The following is a 21,143-nucleotide window of genomic DNA, read 5'->3' on the forward strand; positions in this document are numbered from 1 at the left end:
TGAGACATAAGATGTTAAGTCTCATTTGCGCAGTAATTTGACTAGCTACGGCACCCTTCAGAGCGAAACACAGTAATGCTTACACATTACTGCCTCACGGCAGAAATAGGCGCCGTTGTGGTACCAATAATCTAGCCGGCATCCTGTGCAAAGCACCCTCCTACTGGTGTGTGTGTAGTGTATAGCGATTGTGGTTTTTTACTACTTCGTTTTGAAGAGAAAGACAAATGAGCGTACGAGGCGCCTGATGAGAAATCATTATTGCCAATTTGCATTCCCAGCCTTTTAGATATGAGCTACTAATGCAATGTGATTATTGTTTATTTCACACCACCGTGTTATTATTATACAATCAGAGATTCCTACAAATGACGTTGCACGATAGCCACAAAATTGTATACGCTATTACAGAGCCCTTAAAATAAAAAAAAGATCCCAGTTGCGTCGGAAGTGGTGATTTTAACCGCACGAATGTAAGATTCAAAGTCACCGGAGTGACAAATGATTAACGTGCACGCTCCACTGCTCGCGCGGTGGTCCTTCGAATCCGGTGCCCAGTGTACTGTGATACGATGCGACGAGGCGATATTGTCGTGGGACAATGCGGAGCTTTCGAGAAACCATACATCTTTACGATACGTTCCGTACTTTTATAAATGCGAAAATCTTTCAGGATGTTATAGACAGACGCTTTTTGCTAAATCATATAGAAATTTTTTATCAATTTTATTTGTTTAATATAAACATAAATATATAATGAAAATGGTCTTTGTTTGAGGCTCATTCACTGATCGTGTCGACATGGAACTACCACCATTCGATGTGAAATTTATCCTAGATGGTTTATAGCTACTTATTTTTATATTATACTTGTAACAAAACGAATAAAATCTAATATATTCCCTTTTAAAATTCGCCCAGCGAAGCGGGCGGGAACGTCTAGCATAAACATAAAAATAATATCATTATTATTAAAAGACATAAAAGGCATTTATTTTCTCAAAATTGATTCCTTTAGAATTCTTTTTGATGTCATTTCTTATACTACTAGATACTACTACCGCTTCGGAAACAAATGGCACTCTGAGAGAGAAGAAGCGGCGCAAGAAACTCTCCCATCATTCTTTTTTTTGCGCTCTTTTCAATAAAAATATACAATATTGTACAGTCATTTCTATCGCTATAAAATAATCACAATCTAGTCCCAGGCTGTCCGATCATTTAGATATTCAGCAGTGGAGTAATAGGATTTACGACAGAGCCATTTTTTTTATAAAACATATAAATTTATTTATAGATAATGCCTGAACAGTGGCTGGGACTTTATTGTAGAAGTGTATACATTTACCCTTAAAGCTATTATGTATCTTATGAAGCCTACTAGAATTAGTTACAAGCAATCCCTTATTTCTAGTGTTATAATAATGAAAATCACTATTAAGAGCAAAAAGGTGACGATTTTTGTGAACATATATTAAATTTTCATAAATGTACTGACAATGAACAGTCATAATATTTATTACTTTAAATTTTTCTTTGAGAGACTGTCTATAACCAAGCTGATATATAGCACGAACAGCTCTCTTTTGCAGTGCAAACACTATATCAATGTCAGCAGCATGACCCCATAGTAATATACCGTACGTCATGATGCTGTGAAAATAACTAAAGTACACTAAACTAGCGGTCGCAACATTCGTGTACTCTCTAATCTTTCTAACTGCATATGCCGCAGAGCTGAGTCTATCTGCTAGATGGTTAATTATCTATTATTATCATCATTAATATTATAATATATTTAGACAGAATTTTACATTGTTATAAGCTACAGTGTTAATAAAATCTGATCTGTTAATATAATTTTATTTCTAGCTACCACTGCATTTATATTATATACAGACAAACAATTGCTTTGTTAAATTGATTTAGAAATATGTATAACTAAAACTTCCGAAGTATCTATAAAACGTTTATCAAACAAAATAACTCTATCAAATTGAATCCAAATCAACACATTTATATTATAGATAAATAATCGATCGGAAAATATTATTTATTGCTTGGGAATAATATTTAGATAGATAGACCCTTTACTGCAAAGCATACTTAAAAATAAAAATTATAAAAGATCTTAAAAACTGATTATAGAAATAGTTACGCAATGGGCGGTCTTATCTTGAAGCGATCTCTTCCAGACAACCCGAAATGATACTAGAAACATTAAATTATTAAAAACAGGTATCTTGAAATTAACGTCCTTTATTAATATAAATAATCATACTACAATTTAGTAAAAATACTTAATAGTAAATGTAAATATTAATACTCACAGATGTAGCTGTAGTTAACTAGAAACACGCATATATATTGAAAAGAGTGGCTGTTGAGTAAGTATCTTGTATGATCTTGTTACGACTACATTTTCCCAGCAGGTAGATTCAGTAATTTTAACGATATATTTATAGTAACGATTCAAAAGTGCTTTGTTTAAAACTAATTGAATAATATTTGTTAGACTTTAATATATATTTATTGTACTTATTATACTTACCTACCATATTTTTCCAAACGGACCAACTCAACACAAAAACCCAATAATAGATGCATTTTTGCTTCTAACAATATATTGGCTCTCAATAGTGGTTTCGATATATATATATAAGTATATCTATCACAATAGGTTGCATATAAATTCCGTCAATTAAGTGGAGCAACCCCAAGAGCAATCGTCAATTTCACCCCATTTCCCAATCTCGTGTGATTGACAGCTTTGAGATGAGATTGTAGATAGCATGAATTTTAAAAAGTGCTCATGGTCTCTATCCAGTACGTTTTAATATGGTGTTTGACTTCGACTTTCAGGTCTTTGGTTTTTAATACAATCATCAAAAATTCAAATGAAGTAAAATTTTATTTAGATTTCATTTTCATATTAAAAGGATTGCTCAAATATTTTTAATTGTAATTAACTGACCCACTTTCTGTAAGTATATTAACATTTTAAAGCTGGATTTTTATCTCTATATACTATTTCACAAAGTTTTAGTTAAACCCCCATATTCATAATAGTCTGCTAACTTAAAGCATTGCTAATTCTCACTCTGTCCTCTTCTATTAACCTAAGTCAAAATGAGAAAAAACACTCCTAAGCGGCTGTTTAAAGTTAGCGGACTATTATGAATAAGGGGGAAAGTGTTTATGGGAACGTAATAGCTGCCCACAATACTTAGCACAATTTCAAGGCTTATATTTGTTTTGAAATTAAAAAAAAATATGAAAAAGATAATAGTGCAATTTGTTGACAGCTTTATGAACTAATTTGTAATATTATGAGCTCGCAAATAAGTATAGACAAAAAAGGAACAGACCAAGTTGAAGCGTCGGTTGCGCAATAGGTTAAACCGTTAACTCTCAGCATGGACCCCTCGGTTCGATCCTCGCCCGCCACGTACCAACGTGTTTTCGGTTTTTAAATTCATATATGTACGTTTATTCGAAGCTTTATCTGGTGACACGTACGCTTTCTTGTGCTTCAAGACTAATAAGACTGTTAAAACCCAGGCATTTAAATCTTCTATTCTCGCTAAAACTCGAGGACGGCTGGACCGATTTGGCTAATATTGGTCTTGAATTATTTGTGGAAGGCCAGGGAAGGTTTAAAAAGGTGAATAAATATGAAAATGCTGGAAATTAAATAAAAAACAACGATTTCGTTTTTCTTTTGATGGGTCCACCGTCGTCAAGAAATCAAATTGAAAGAATAGTTTGCATAAATGAATAACTCGTTAGAATTTTTATATCTTTCCAACTTTATCAGGAGGTAAAATATAAACTTAATTTTAGCTCAAATAAAATTTGAAATCAAATTTTTTTATGAAGCATGAATCTTAAGTTTTGTTATGACAAGGAATAAAGATTTTTACAAGTACTACGAGCTTAATCATTTGTGTACGCGGACGAAGTCGCGGGTATCAGCTAGTTATAAAATTAAAAGAAACGTATTTGAAACTCGTATCATATTTTTAATTTCTCTTAATTTCTGCTACCGAAGTCCACCTTCGCATGACACGCCACAAATTAGGATATCATGTTCACCATCGAGATGTCAGTGCAGTTTTCAAGGAACTTATGCGGATATTTCCAGGACGATACGATATTAGGACTTTCAAAACAAGCGCGTTCACATTTCTAAGAGGCCGGCAACGCTCCTGTCGACATCATGGGATTAAATTATGATTGTCTATAGAAAGTACCTACATGATTATATTAAGACGTAACATTAGCTAAGAAGTTTCAAGAATTTTTAAGAATACTAAATCAATATTTCTGTCGCCGCCTCAAGAACTTAACCAATCACAGCGAAATTTTGAAAACTGAATGGGAAGGAGATATTTTGAGTGTCATTGTTTTAATTTTTCTACTTAAATACTAGGCTTCTCTATTTATAATAAAGGCCGTTTATTATTATTATAATAATAGCCGTTTTAAACAATATCTGAAGTAACCTAGCACATAGTAAAGCAAAAATATAAGAAAACACAAAACAGTGAGACACAGATATTATAATATGACAATATCAATTATCGATTTAATTTGAAAAAAATAGATCTAGTATTAAACACCAAGTAGAAAAAAGTCGAAAACTTATTACGTATGGAAAAGTTGGTATTTATTTTTCCTCCTAATAGTATTATTTTCAAAACGAGCTCAGAAAAGAATACTATGAGACTTTCTTGCGCCGTTTCTTTTCTCTCAGCGCGGTATTTGTTTCCGAAGCGGTGATAGTCATTTAATGAAGTAGAATTCGCAAATACCTAATTATGACACAAAATTCAGAGAACCATCTAAATATACTACATCAGCCACAACATCATCAAATCTTTTTTTTTTAATCAGCTGTTTTATAATTTGTGTCACGTAAATTCGTATGACAATTAAGAATTAAAGTAATTCTGTGATTTAAATTATGGTTCTACTTAAAGTTCAAATTGTCAATTCTTAATCTATTATTTACATCTTACAAAGATTAAATACCAACTAAAGAACTTAAACAGTAATTAACTGAAAGTGTTCTTCAGGAAGGATTGTGTTGCTATGAAGTTTAGCAATTTTGAGTTATTTGATATTTTTAAAACAATCTGGAGCAGTTTCTGTACTGGTGTGGCTTCCCAATGCTAAATTTATGCGAGAGTATCGTGCGCCGCTTCTTCTCTTTTAGATCGCCGAAGCGGTGGTAATGTTAGAAATAACATCAAATAGAATTCTACAGGAATCAATTTTGTGAAAAAAAATCCTTTTATTTAAGACTGTCTTTAATTAAAGTAATTCTGTGAAGATGATTTCCGCAAAATGCCTTATCCAATAATTTTTTATTTCAAAAGTAAAGTCCAGAGCTTGGAAATCCACGCTTGAGTATTTTTTGATTATGAGTCCTGAATAGGCAAAAATTACAACTGCGTTTACAATTAATGTTCCAGCAACTGCACTTTGTAATGTAAAGAAATAATATTCCACATTTTGTTTTTATTTATTGTTTGTCTCTTTCTAATAATATCTAACTCTTTTGTATTTTAAAGATGTACTATGCATTTCAGATTAAAATTTTCTTTGTTTCAAAATTATATGGACATGGTTAAGGCTTCAACTTCTTGTAGAGATGTTCATCAGAACCTTCAGTTTAATCTATGCAGTATCAATGAGAAGACCTTAATTGATGCACAAACAATGAAATAAGAAATATTGGATCATATGCCATAAAGTTCACCACAACCAATCTCAGGCCTTTGGCATCCAGTGGGAGGTTCCTTTGCACAGGATGACGGCTAGGTTATGGGTACCACAACGGCGCCTATTTCTGCCGTGAAGCAGTAATGTGTAAACATTACTGTGTTTCGGTCTGAAGGGCGCCGTAGCTAGTGAAATTACTGTTAAGGTGACGAGCGCAATTGTTGTGCCGCTCAGAATTTTTGGGTTTTTCAAGAATCCTGAGTGGCACTACATTATAATGGGCAGGGCGTATCAATTTCCATAAGCTGAATGTCATGCTTGTCTCGTGCCTTTTTTCATAAAAAAGAAATCCAGTGGACTGCTGTGACATATATACTGTACTGTTCTACCTTCGAGAAAGGTCTATTCATATCATTCTTTGAGCTTTGTTCCTTATCCACTACAATTTGGGTTTTTATAATCTTTCAGCCTATTTTTACTATTGTTATTTTTTATTTATTGCTATACTGGTGTAGATCATGTCTATTTCTATATATTTCTACATCCTCATTTCTATTCCCTCAGTGAAACTTTGGGCAAATATGGGCCTAAGAAAGTGGCCACATATGATCTGGGTGTTTCCACTATCAACACATAAAGTGTAAATCTTTATTTTAACTTTTAAGACACTGCTGTATTGGAGACAACAAAGTTCCGTTTTTGTATATTAACCATGGATATCCATGCATATAGCAAAATAGCAGAACTTAAAATATTTTTACAGATGTTTTTTACATGATATTTTTTCATTCAGTTCTAATTTTGGATAGATACCACTCAAGAGAATAAATACTGCGGCTAAAATTAGAATCACTTTAGGAATAATAAAATAGTATAAAGAAATGGTAAATAATTCAACAATTGAACAATGTATAAAAGCATAAGACTGTAGTGTGAAAAATAAACATAATTTCTTACTCCAATGAATGCAAAAAATAAAAATACTTAAAATTACAAGGTATTTCTTGATTTCTAGGGTTTTGTACCTCAAAAGGAAATAATGAAAAAGGAAAATCTGTCTGTCTACAAAAATGTATATTTCAACACTCTCAAGGGAATAAAAATTTATAAGGTATTATATATGATGAATATGGATGTTTGTTTCCGAGTCATGGGTTTATTTGTATTTATATATTTGTTTTAATTTATATTGTTGTCTCTCAACCCCTAACACAGGCTATATGTGCCTAATTTGTGGCAAGATAATTTGTTGATAAGTGTGTCAATATTATTATTATTATATATGGATATGTTGGCCTAGAAATATGAAATTTGGGAAGTAATAAAGTCTTGTACAAGAACTATAGGGAAACACTGAAAACTATAACATTTGTAATTAAATCATAAGAAAATATGTACATATCATATTGTTGTGTATCATATCATATTAAAAGCCACTGAAAATGCTTTTTATAATAGGAATATATCACCTCTCACAGTGGTGAACCTAAGAGATTATCATACAATTAGTTTTTACCCTTTGTCATGATTTTTTTTATGACAATTAGGGACCAGACAAGCAGGATGTTCGGATGATGGTAACTGATATGCCATACCCATTACAATGCAATGCCACTCAGGCTTTTTGATAAGGCCAAAAAATTCTAAGACATAAGATAATAAGTCTCATTTGCCCAATAATTTCACTATCTACAGCGCCAATACTATGCTACTATGTTTTTGCAATAATCAATTCACCAAGACAGGCATGGCTTAAAACCCTGAGAAAGTGGTTAGGGTTTATATCTAGATCTCTATTCTGTTTAAATAGAGCTGAAAATAGCTGTGATTATTGCCAACCTACTCTGAGTTTAACTTAAACTAAGAAAAAAGTTTGTCTGTTGTCCGATTATTATCCATATTGTAAGTAGCTCTTGAAATTTAGAAATTGTATCAAGTAACTAACGTAAATCAAATGTGGACAACCGTATGGGGTTCGCAATAATTATAATATACCTATGTAATTATGTATCATAGTGATTATTGTGTAATTATTAATAATTCCTTATATATTGAATAATTAAATTTTTGGGTGATTCTTTAAAAGATTCTCATCTTTTTCATTATGGTTTCAGAGGTTGTATTGTACCTTAGCTTAATATATATAAAAAAAGTATTTGAGCTAGATTTTAAAGTACTTACACAACCATTCCATAGGCTCCTTCACCAATATACTGCAAGTTCTTGTATCTTGGACCGACTTCAAAAACTTGAGCACGTATAATTTCAGCATTAGGATTGGTGCTCGTTGCAGCCGCAGCTTCAGCCATCGTAATTCAAAAAATAGGAAACTTTGTAATAGCAAAGTACAATTCCAAAATAATATATAGATTTATCTTGTCACAGTAAATAGCTTTATCTATCACTACTGAGAACTTCACGGAGCACAAGAACATCCAGTTCCTATTTTGCCACTACCACCACAGATTACAAATAATCAAAACAAACAGTTTATACTCGAACTTCATCATACAACGGTACAACTGATAATAACATTTTTATTTCTCGTTCTTGTTTCTAAACCCGAATTTAGTGAATACTGAATTCAATGCAGACTTTCTGTTTCTGACACTCCCACACAGACAGAAGAGGATGACGATTGATGACTGACGTAAGACGTCTGCGGTCTGACGCTTGACGTACTTCCTTTTTTATTTAGAATATTGGCAACAAGGCTATCAGCCAAAACCCAAACATATCCTAGCTTGGCAAAAATGTCGGGAAATAAAAGTACAAAATATAATCTCTGGTATCAAAATTCAAATAAGTAGGTACGCTTTATTTTACTCTAAAACAGAGTCATGAAAAATTTGCTAATTCCGGCCTAGGATGAAGTAACACTCCTATAATCTAAAAAGCAGTGGAACATAGTAGACTAGCTTGGCCTTTATTCAGGGAATTATAATTTGAAGATTCTACTGATGGTTGAATATAATTAACATTGCTACACACTACTTCATATGTTATGCAATGAAATTCTTAATTACGTAGTAATAAGGTATTATACAAGTCTTTTTACAAATCAAGAACTATTTTGACTAAAAATCGTACTTTAATTTGAAGCGCTATATTTTTAGATTTTCACTTAGTACGGTTTTTCAAACGTTAAACTATCATATTACCATGTGTCTGAGCATCAGTTTTATACTCACTTAGCAACACTTAAATTGGTATGGGAATAGGTGGAAGCTTTTGCAATTTTTAATAAAATATTTCAATTGGATTTGCTGTCAACCACGTTAACTTTTGAATAAAAACATTTGAATTTGAATTGCTGTCAATCACGCAAAACTTTCAAATAAATTACCTTCAAAATTTAATGCCAAGTATAATCCGGCTAAGTTTGAAAGCGAGCAGTTGCTTAAAACTTGTGGAAACGTGATGGACAGAAGAAAACGCAGCATACAAATTTGTATATAAGTTTCCAACTTTAATATTGTCGCCCTCTAGGAAAGGAAGAAAAGCCTCTGTCTCGACTTGCTCAGCTCATGCTAGTTAGTACTCAGTCCTAGTGTTGCTGATACCTGGAGAGCTTTTCAAGTTGCGATTGTCTTAAATTAAAATTATAGCTTAGATTTAATGTTTTCATTTTAATTTTCCATAAATTAAATATTATAACATTTTTACAGTCTTCACAGTGAGCACTTCCACGTTGTACTTTTTCTCAAAATTATATTTAAAGCTTTAGTCAAAGAGAATTTAAGCACTATGTTATTTGACGCTGGGTTGATCTTCATAGTTCATATTATTGTGACACTGACATGTACTCATAGTAACATAAAAGTTGACGTTTGACGTGTTTATTTTTGTAATTATGTTTAAAAAAAATCTGTAAATTTTCATTTCTATTCGAATCAAGTGCCTTCTAATTATAAATTTATTAAATTGTGACATGATTGAAGAATAAGCTATCATTAAAATAATAACCTTAAAGTTCTATGGAAGTAAACATTAAAAATATAGTGACCTCGTCTATTCGAAGGTCTGGTGATCTCGTTTAGGTATGTCGGTTTGGTCAGCTAGTACTGTCGGTAATAATTACAACTGCGGCCATCCTCCCAGTCGTTTCAGTCATTCTAACAATTATTGGTGTCCAAGTTTGACCAAGGTACGAAACTAAAACTTCCAAGCACTTTGTTATTCCTTCTATTAACCACATCACTAAAAAACTTAATAATTTTATTTATGAATGTAGCTATAGTTTGTATTTTAAAATGTCAAGCATCTGAAGCACTTTAAGATTGATTTTGTGATATTTGGCCCATAAACCAAAATGTGAGTTTATTTTTAATTATATTGTCTTTGTTGGTGGGATAATGTGTGTACAGTAACAACACAGTATGTTTGTGTGCTTTAAATTCATCTTTGAATAAATCATCTGTTCTGCATTCATTCATTGTTTTTTGTTTATTCTTGTGATGACAATATTCATATGTTATATGTATTTTACTTCTTCTATATGCTTTATGTTTCTTTATAATTAATACAAAAGCTTAAAAGTACATAATATTTTCTTCTTTATTTGAATTACAAAACAATAACAATGTAGGCCATTTATAACAAAGAATTCATTCATGCTCTTTAAAGTCATCAATAGTTAAAAGCTTGTTTTTTTATTTTGTCATAAATTTTTTAAACACACATTTAAAAATATATTTATCCAACAGTATAAGTACAGAATGACAAATGATACACCTATTCAATCGGGGGATGCCCTCCACACACCAGCCTATCTATCATGGAGGAAACTACAACTCAGCAGAGCTAAACTCAAGGCTTCCAGTAAAACATCAGCTCTTCTTTCAGGATTTGCAATGGTATAAACTTTTGTAATTTAGAGCTATTTAAATGTTATCATAAAATATATAACATAAATAATCTAATATTATTTTATTTATTTATAGTTATTTTTTTAACATACAGTAAATCTGAACCAATTGCAATTGTGATAATCTGTGATCATCAGGAAAAGGCCTAACACCAAAAGTCATGCTTATAAACCAAAAATGATTATTATATGGATCATGAAAATTTTGTTATTATTTTATAAGGGCATATTGTGTTGTTTAGTTTATTTTAAAGTAACTGTTCTGTTTCATCTTCTTGTAAATATTTATTATGACTTTTGCAGGTGGCAATGGTAGAGGTGCAACTAAACACACCAACTAATGTTCCAGCAGGAATGCTGATTGCTTTCACAGTGTGTACCACACTATTAGTCGCAGTACACATGCTGGCTCTGATGATAAGTACCTGTATATTGCCAAACATAGAAGCAATTGGCAACCTCCACAGTATATCATTAGTCCATGAATCTCCACATGAAAGACTACACTGGTATATAGAAATAGCTTGGGCATTTTCTACATTACTTGGTCTAATTTTGTTCCTAGTTGAAATAGCCATACTGTGCTGGGTCAAGTTCTATGACCTAAGTCCGCCAGCTGCTTGGTCAGCATGTATTCTATTAATACCAGTTATGATCATATTTCTAGTGTTTGCCATACATTTCTACATGTCATTGGCCACACACAAGTATGAAGTAACAGTGACTGGGATCAAAGAATTAGAATTGCTTAAAGAACAGATAGAACTAGGTGACCATGACTCTCGCATGAATAATCTGACACTTTTGGATCAGGCCCGGGTTGTTTGATATATTTATATTATTTATTGTGTGTTTATTGAAGAGTTAAGTTGTTATGTCCAATTTTTTTGTACTGTAATTTGGTACTTAATGGTTTCACTATATGTAGTGCCAATTTCAATTTGAGGCTTTGGCAAATTGTTGAACATTTTGCTCTGTTTGATACATCCTTAATGCTCAAATATATAACTGAAGACATTAGTTTTATAAAGACATGGAGAACATTGAGTTCTCCATGTCTAATTGTATCATAGAATAATAAAGAGAATCTATTAATCTAATTTACCTATATTAATTATGGCATCATATTGAGTTTTATTTATATACTTACTAATATTTATTTCTTCACTATTTATGTGTTATGATTTCCAAATGAACATCTGACACAGCTGTTAGTATACATTGCCAATATTTTGATCATCAATTTACTTTGCTGCCTACATTAATTGTATGAGTCATTCAATGATACAAGAGACCATATCAATGATGAGATGTAATTAATATTTTATTCGATAGTGTGTCATTGGTAATAAGTATGTATTGTGTTGGTATGTAAACTGAACAATGACAGACCATAGACAAATATAGTATAGCATAGTCAAAACAAGACCTTTGATGAATTATAATCAAGATTCATTATCAATATATGTATAAAGTGCTAAAAAATACTGTTGAACCTATCACAAATTCGAAAACTTGCTTATTTACATCATTTTTAACACAAGGATTGTTAAAATAAATATGGAAGACAAAATAGTTAGAAATGAAACAGATATTAGATGGTCTTATATTTGAGCCCTTTTTTGAGATAGGGTGTGCTGAAAATTCTGTATTTATCCAAGGTCATCTACATATTTATTAATAAATTTGGTGTACTTATTATTAATAAACAATGATAATATTTTAAACAAGCATTGGTTGATGAAACTTTTATCTTAAATTGCTTCTTTTAAGCTATTGTGCTACAAATAATGTGTTGATATTGCATATCCTACTTCATTTAATATTTGTTATCCTGTCCGTTAGTAGTTAGAGTATCATGTCAAATAAGGGATAGAACATAACTGATTCTTATCTGATTGATAGACCTTGTGTATAATAGTTGTGGGTTTTGTAATAAAAATTAAAATGAAATGACATAAAGCCATTTGTAGGCATTGTATTATTGTAAGAAAATTTTCTTTTGAATTATGTATATAAATTTTATAATCTTTTATACATATTGAACCTTTTTATTGTGTATGTGAAGAACCTGTTATTTGTTAGGGGAATCAAGCATTACAGACAACTGAAGTTCCTTTGTTGTCACCGAACTTGTTATGTAAAATATTATATGAACAGTAAATTAACAATTTGTTGCTATACTTAATAATTAAATTTACCAATAAGACCCTTTTGAGCCGGTTAGACTGTATAGTATTTTTGGTATGGAAGAGTAGCTAAAGACAAAGTAATCACCGCCATCCACATTCACAGAGTACCAGAGGAATCACAGTAGCGTTGCCACTCTTGTACACAATTTTTTGATCTTTACTTATCTTCAATTATTGTGTCTGATCGAAAATTGCCTATCTTATATTCCTCTTGTGTTGTAGGGTAATATGGGCGGAGCTGATAACTTCCATGAGTCACTTTCACCAAAAAAACATAATTACTCATCACAGCAACGTGTTGGAGTAGTAATGGCACAATACAGTAATATAACAGTGCTTTAACTTCATACTAGATCGACCGAACGCACGCACACATACACATTCACACGGCCGCTAAGTAATCTTGGGGAGTTAAAATTATTGAGTGCCACACCGTACGCCGCCGAGACTGGTCGCTGTCCGAGTTAAATTATTACATGGAGACCACTGTTCCATTACTTGTATTGTGCCCATGCTTTGCAACATGAAAAATCACACCCGGAACGCCTATCCAAGATATCGCGTATTGACCAGTTCGAAATTTATTAACCGACGGCGTATCTGTACTTACACAAATAAGCCAGTTAAATCACTCTACTTATCAAACAGCTGAGAAACTGTGGCACTGTGATAAAAATAATGACATAGAATTAATAAAATATATTATGTAATATAAAATTTGTATTGTAGGTTCTATATAAAATACCTATGTGATCTGGATAAAACGAATAAATATTACATTTGATCGATACAGAACTTTAGTTGTTTGTCTATATTTCCTATCTTCTGTTGGAGCCAGGTTACACTTTCTTCTAGTATGCATCTCGGATTTGCCAGCGTTTCCTGGTGGAATAGATTCAAATCATATTTATTAATCAACAACATGTCAAAATCAAACTTATTCAAAAAGGCTTTAACTAAGCGCTTTGGAATCGGCATTATAAATATTTCATTTAAATTACTGAATCTACGATAGGTATATTCGAAAAGGTAGAGTTTGTGAGGGCATCATACAAGAAACTCTACAGCCACTCTTTTACAACAATTATACTTAAGTACCTAAAAAATTAATAACTTAAAATAAACAGCTGACCCGGCAAACGTTGTTTTGCCATATAAATTATTTTTAGAGTTAAACCGTTTCTTGGACATTGCAACATTAGGTACTTTATTTTTCTAAAATAAACGTAGCCTAAGTTACTCCTTATTACATCAGATACCTGCCAATAAATGTCCCGTCAACATCGGTTCAGCCATTTCAGAGAATAACCGGAACAAACAGACACAGACAAAAATTATAAAAAGAAATATTTTGGTGTATGTACCGTATATATATTCATATACATGTTGTAAGAAACGGTTATTTCAATATTACAAACAGACACTCCATTTTTTTATATGTATAGATTACAATTGTAATTTATAAAAACAATTATAATAAATAAACAACAAAATTATCTGCGGACAAGGCTTCCGACGGTAGAGCAACGAAACTAGAAATAAATAAACTGATTCATCCGTAAATGGAACTACAGTCAACTGTTTTTAACGAGCTTGTGATCGAATGATAATATGAACATCTGCAAAAGGTCGCGGGTTCAATCTTATTAAGTAATATTGAACATTTTTCTATGTTCAGATGTGTCAGGGTTCTATTCAAGTTACAGTGGGAGGATTCTTTGCACAGGATACCTACCGGCTAGGAGGTGGATACCACAGCGGCGACTTTTTCTGCCGTGGGGCAGAAATATGCATTATTCTGTCGAAGGGCGCAAAAATTTCTCGAAACAATCTCTCGAACGCAATCGCGATCCAGATTTGGGTTCAATTAAGAATCCTGAGCGGTGGGCGTGGCGTATCACTTACCATCCGATAATCCTTGTTCATCTCGTCACTTTCTCAATAAATGTTGAATTAATAAATTATGACAACACCTACCTACCTACATTAGCTTCTTCCGACTTAAAAAAAACATTCAAACTAAGTACGGACAGCTCGCTGTAATTTATGAAAAGGAAAGAAAGAAGAACGGTCGATCTGTGTCTGTCTGTTATTTTCTGAACAGCGTCGTCAATGCGTGACCAAAAGTTGTTCTATTTAAAAAAAGAACTATATCTACAGCGTGGCGCTACAATGGTGATATGAGCACATGGATAGAACCACATAACCGTAATCATAAAGAATAACATATCACTGACACAGTACTTCGTGCCAACTTGTGGGACCACGTAATGGTGATAACTAGAGACCGGATTATATGCATATTGCATATTTAGTACCTTTTCAGCGGTAGTTGCATATTTTAGAAAAAAAAATATGCATAATTATTATTTTTTTCAATATATATATATATATTTTTTTTATATATTTTATATCACATATATGAAATTCTCGTGTCACGGTGTGCGGGACCGAACTCCTCCGAAACGGCTTCACCGATTCTCATGAAATTTTGAGTGCATATTGGGTAGGTCTGAGAATCGGACAACATCTATTTTTCATCCCCCTAAATGTTAAGGGTGGTCCACACGATTTTTTTTTAAATTTGTTTGATTATGAGTCAGCATTAAAAATACATACAGCTTCAATTTTCACCCATCTATGATCAACAGTTACTTTTGTATCGCAATTTTAATATCGGCAATACAACGTTTGCTGGGTCAGCTAGTATTTATATATTTTTTTTCGATGCTTTGATCGATGATGATGATTTGATCGAGCGTATTTACGCTCGATCTCGCTCATCGTTTAATGCTTTTCATAGCAGGACGGGATCTCCGATCTCTCAATCGTTTAAAAAAAACCTCGCTCTGATTAGCACTTATTTTGCCTACATACCTACGAGTATAAAAACGCTCGAAACTCAAGGATTGCAGTTGAATGAATCTATCCAGCTTATGAAGAAAATTCGTCTTATGAACTCCTCGTTGCCAGTCATTCCCGAGTAAACTCAAAGGAAAGTTTGAAAACATATTGAGCAACAACCCAGGGTTTGAACCCTTGTGCGAAATTGATAGTTTCATCAACGGGATGGGTGGAATTTTGCCTGGCACAGTAAGCCCAAACAATGCACCCAAATTTAAATTCTGCCAAGTAACCTCAGTAGACGTAGACCGCTACTTTTCCGCTTACAAAAAAATATTAAGCGATCGTAGACACAATTTGTCCACAGAACATTTAGAACAATACTTAGTAGTACATATTTTTAAAGGTAAATCTTAAATTTCATTGTTACCTAAGTAGGTATATCTTGTAATAGCTTTTTTCACAAATACGATTGTCAGTACAAGCCTTTATAAAATAAAAATATGACTTTATGGATTTTCGTGCATATTTTAGCTATTTTATTTGCATGCATATTTTGGGCATTTTTTGTAGCATATAATCCGGCCTCTAGTGATAACAATTTAGTTTCCATAATATATAATTTGTTTTAAAATTTCAATTACAAAGTTTAATTTTTAAGATTTATTTATTTATGATTGCGGTTAAGTAATTCTACCCGTGTGTTTACATATTTACGTACAGTGTGCGATCTAGCGCCACGCTGTATAGCCAGACAACCAAAGCACTACCTATTTATAGTAGGCAAGTATATTTAGTACACCTGCCCGTAACAATCACTCTGTTAGCCAGGATTGCCAAATAATAGATATATACCTTTAGGTAGGTACTTGGCAGGTAGAACGCAGTGTTGATGTTTGACTTCTGTAATTAATAAGGCATCGACCCTGGTTATGCAGATTTCTTATTAATAAGTCAAATAGAAGGTGTACTATAAAAACCACAAACTTTATAATTACCTAACTAAAGGTATTGAGTGACAAGTCGTGGGTTCCAACTAAGAGCGCCACTCGAGAAAAAATTATCCGTACTACCTAATGTTGTATTCTCTACATTTGGGTGCTCTAAGTTATGATCCACACCATTCGGTTATGTAGACCTATCTTTTGTAGTTATGTGTATAATATATGTCTGTACATATCTTTTTAAAAATACCATCCCAGCGCACCTACCTACTGGTGACGCAGTTTTTTTCATCATACGATACTAATATAATCGTTATTCGTTAGGGCGATCGTCAAATAGGACAGCCGCAACAGTTTGGGAGCCATCTTTGGTTTTATTATTTTATGTTATAGCGGCAACAGTTACCATACTACGACGCATGGCGGTTGGAAGAACGGTTTTTATAAAGTAAGTATGTCAAATTGGATATAAAACACGACACAGTGAAGATAACGTATATTGGTTCGACGTGGTAGAAAGTAACTTTAAAGCGCACTATGGATAAACACACACCACGCGATAAAGTCATTTCTGTGAATAATCGATCAACTGCTACTTTGTAGTAAATACCTACTGGGTCTCGTCGATTCGATCAGAACAAATGCATAACTATATATCCACATTCCTTCCTTTCTTTCCTTCCTCTACGGTCATTGTAATTTGTATGGGCGCACTTAGGCAGAATAGGTCTCAGTTAATCGAACCTGTGCAGATTCTCCTGTGAAGCCACTGAAGACACTAAACACATCCTACTGGACTGCATGATAATTCCAAGATCAGGTTGGGGTGTCTTGTCTACCTTTACTCAAGGCAGAGGATGTGCCCTGCCTACGCCCTCTGAGGATCCTACGCTTCTTAAAAGGTCTTGAGGATATATTTTAAACTTTGGCACAGTAAGGGCACGCGTTCTCTAGTTAGTAGCCTCGATATCATCTCATTTATATAGGTATAGGGAGTTGAGGACAGGCGCGCTAGTGCAAGCACTAGGGACACAATAGATACTAGGAGTTATGTGTTTGTCAATCTTAAAAAAAATATCCACATAATAATTGTACCTCAGGTATAGGATATTCGGAAGGCATATCGCAGAACTGTCTTATTTCGATATCCGACATCTTGGACAATATACAGATGTTGTTGACCCAGCAGCCTTCCTGGAGTTGACCGGTGTGCATGTGGTAGAACCGACCAAGACCGTTCTTCATGTCACGCATCCAATGCCCCTCATACCGATTGCCGTTTTCTGTGTAAAATAAAAGTGAAAAATTGACTAACTATTTATTTCGAGACATAAATACCGAAATATAATATTATAAAAGAAATTTGACAATAATAATAGTTGGCTGGTATTAAAATTGAGATATAAAACAAAACCAATTCCAACACTTATGCGCACAGTAAGTCCATCGTATCTATACTAATAAATGGGGAGTCGTTTTTTCCCTTGTGTTACCTACTATGGGTACCTATAGTTACCTATTATATTTATTTATTGAGTAAGAAACAAACAGTTTTTTTTTATAAAAAATAACATTACTGACTAATTGTACACATAAACCTTTACTTTCCTATATGATATACAATTTATTTATAGTAAAGGCGCAGTTACACAAATCAAGTGAATTATTTTTACTTAATAAGTGAGTTAGCACGAAAAATAAAATTATTATATTATAATACTTGTACCATAAGATGCAGCATGTTTCGGAGAATGTTTTAATATATGTTTGTTGGTGATTACTTATCCAGAACCTACATTATTCTGAGTTACTTAATTTATAGGGCACAGCAACGTTTGCCAAGCACATGTAAGTGATTTTTGAATATTATAGTACTATGTATTTTTAAAAAAAATGTTTATTTTTATTTGCCCAACGGCCATTATGGAACACAAATGTAGTTATTGGTCATCTACCCTATAAGTATCTAATAACCTAATGACGCCTAATACGAATACTTTCAGACACCGCATTGGGGACATAGATCTTTTAGATCTACATACGCCAGTATACTACATACTGGCGTATGTAGATCATATAGACAAAATTTCATAAACAATCACTAGATTGTTTATGAAATTTTGTCATTATTAACTAACCAATCGCGATATTATGTTGTTTTTATTACCTACCTGATCAATGAGCATTCAGTACCTGCACCCGCTCCCCTCCGTTGATTGACTGAATTGTTTTGATTGCGTAAACCTGTATGACCTTCAACGAATACCGCTCAGTAATTCTGAGTATTAGGTACGCTACCCTAGTAGACACGCTCCCCACCTCAGTTACGTTGTTGACGAGAGACTTGTGAACGAGAAACCCGACACCACCCTGGGACAGTAGATCGCCCTCCCGGAAGTAGAGCATGTGTCCGGAATTTAAGATTATCGAGGCCTCACCCTGTCTTCGGACCTCAGATAACCCCACGACATTCTATCGTAATCTGCTCAAAGCTTCCTCCAACTTCTCGTCGGTCCGCAGTTGTTGTCGCAAGGGCAAGGGCCAATGTCCCAGTAGCCTTATTATGGTTATGGTATCACGCTTCCATCAAGTAAAATAATAAACAAGGCCCGTTGAGTTTCTTGCGCTCGTTCATGTCAGGCATACCTTTTCGAACGGGAGTTGAGTTGCATCTTGAAGTGCAATAAGTGTTTTTTTATTGCCTATATTTGTTGCACAGTGAATAGAAATATTATTAAATATTATACCTTCATTGCATTCTTCTGTAATCCTTAGCATATACTTATGTAACTATTACCATTGGCTCAATACCTTGTATAATCATTCCGAGACCTTCCCTAAGGCTTTTATTCCAGTATCCCACATAAATGGTTCCATTCACATAATACATTTTCCCGTAGCCGTGTCTGTGCCCTCTCTTCCAAAATCCAAAATAAACGTCACCATTCTCATAATGACGCCAACCAGCGCCCTCTGGTTTGCCTTTTACCCATTCACCTCTGTATTCAAGACGGAATGTTCCATTTGGAAGACGGTTGCTGAGAGTACCAAAACCATGCCTAAAGTAGGTATTATTAATTATCAATAAATATTGTAATATTAGATGTAAAAGAGAATGCCTGTGTGTGTAATGTATATGTTTACCTTAAGCTCGAGAACCGTTAAAACTTGATTGAAATTAATCTGCACACATATTCAGGACGATATGACCACTCCGACAAACATTGTTCCGTTAGTGCCGGATAGGTAGCAGTGATGATATTTTGTATAATTCTATATTTAGGTGAAGTAAAGCGCACCGGTCGCGCTATATAATTCAGTGGACAGTGTGCTATTTCTTTTTAAATCAGAGAATAATTGTACAATTTAGATACCTATGTAGTAAGCTGCAATTACAGATTGCAGATTTGATTTAGGTTTGTGACTAGATTCCTACCTACCATCGCATTGAAATTATATAGAAGTATTATAGGTTAAGCAGTAAATCAACTGTAAATTATATTGAATTTAGTTTCCTGTAGATAGAATGATACATCATATAACTACCCACTTATAACACACTAATATTTTTATACGAATCGATAGATTAAGGAACGAGAGTTGAGTATTGAAATACGAGCCGTCTTAGGTTCTCTAAGTCAAACGATACATCAAATGGGAGGGAAGAGAGGAAGAAGGTCCCAAGAAGTGAGAGCCACCAAGCGCAACAATTCACACTCCTTAACGTAACAATTTCTTCAACTCAATGACTATCGAGTGGCCTGATTAAACTTTGGATTTGGAAGACATCTAGATATTATACAGCCTACAATGGCGACTTAATATTAAATTAGGTAGGAGTTTTTGTATGTTCAGCGCTACATTGAAGTATTTTTATTTATAAAAAATTTGGAAAATGAATCGCGTTAAAGTTTGTGGAGGTAAATTACAATAGCATAGGTAGTTACCTACCTTTAAAAACTACTACTGTACTGGGTACACCTATCTAAAAGGCCGGCAACGCTCCTGTGATTCCTCTGGTGTTACAAGAGAATGTGGACGGTGGGATGACTTAACACCGGGTGACTCGTACGCTCGTTTTTCCTTGTCTTCCAATAAAAGAAAATCAATATAGATAGGTAGGTTTTATAGTTTAAATCATTATTTGAATAAAGTTTAGGTACCGAAATCCTTGCAACCAGTCACCCTCGTACAATTTTCCTGATATTGTTAAAAAAACACCCTTTCCTGCGAAGAAAAATTCAATCAATTACATTAGAAATCATTATGTTTTGTTGAGTTTAAAATATCATTATTCCACCTGCTCAAGTTCCTATTGTAGATGCGGCTACTTTATACCTAAAAAGATTTAAGATTTTAAATTATACCTTCTTTCAAATCTTTCTTCCATTCTCCAACATATCTATCAAAACGTGATGTAAATATCGAATGGTGTAATCCATTTTTTATAGATTTTTTTTCAGCTGCTATCGATAAAGGTATAAAGTTTCGAGGTCTATGATAAAAGGGCATATTAGCATAAATATAATTAAAATAAATTCAAAAATACGTTAACTGATACCAAACAAT

The 21,143-nt window shown here is 33.3% G+C and overlaps 3 protein-coding genes across 5 annotated transcripts in view; 1 reads left to right on the forward strand and 2 right to left on the reverse strand.

Moving 5' to 3' along the window:
• LOC126974872 (mitogen-activated protein kinase 1) overlaps nt 1-8,337 on the reverse strand; it is an 87,371-nt gene extending 79,034 nt beyond the window's left edge. Inside the window, exon 1 of the mRNA XM_050822567.1 lies at nt 7,909-8,337. Coding sequence (XP_050678524.1) covers nt 7,909-8,036 — 128 coding nt within the window. The 5' untranslated portion in view covers nt 8,037-8,337. The remainder of the gene's footprint in view (nt 1-7,908) is intronic.
• Nucleotides 8,338-9,556: 1,219 nt separating this feature from the next.
• LOC126974874 (calcium release-activated calcium channel protein 1) lies at nt 9,557-13,581 on the forward strand. Of its 3 annotated transcripts, none has more exons than XM_050822571.1 (3): nt 9,557-9,767; nt 10,434-10,583; nt 10,898-13,581. In XM_050822571.1, exons 2-3 carry the CDS (start codon nt 10,446-10,448, stop codon nt 11,420-11,422), a joined length of 663 nt encoding a protein of 220 aa, XP_050678528.1. In that variant the 5' UTR covers nt 9,557-9,767; nt 10,434-10,445; the 3' UTR covers nt 11,423-13,581. The 3 variants fall into 3 exon arrangements, with proteins under 3 accessions (XP_050678528.1, XP_050678527.1, XP_050678526.1); XM_050822570.1 differs by having other exon boundaries at nt 9,558-10,041; XM_050822569.1 differs by having other exon boundaries at nt 9,558-9,874.
• LOC126974875 (MORN repeat-containing protein 3-like) lies at nt 13,522-21,139 on the reverse strand. The gene is made up of 5 exons (XM_050822572.1): nt 20,942-21,139; nt 20,738-20,801; nt 19,386-19,633; nt 17,670-17,857; nt 13,522-13,668 (listed from the first exon to the last, which is right to left on the reverse strand). Exons 1-5 carry the CDS (start codon nt 21,084-21,086, stop codon nt 13,561-13,563), a joined length of 753 nt encoding a protein of 250 aa, XP_050678529.1. The 5' UTR covers nt 21,087-21,139; the 3' UTR covers nt 13,522-13,560.
• Between the last annotated feature and the right edge of the window lie 4 nt (nt 21,140-21,143).

Source organism: Leptidea sinapis, chromosome 34 (assembly GCF_905404315.1).
Source record: "Leptidea sinapis chromosome 34, ilLepSina1.1, whole genome shotgun sequence".
Taxonomy (NCBI): domain Eukaryota; kingdom Metazoa; phylum Arthropoda; class Insecta; order Lepidoptera; family Pieridae; genus Leptidea; species Leptidea sinapis.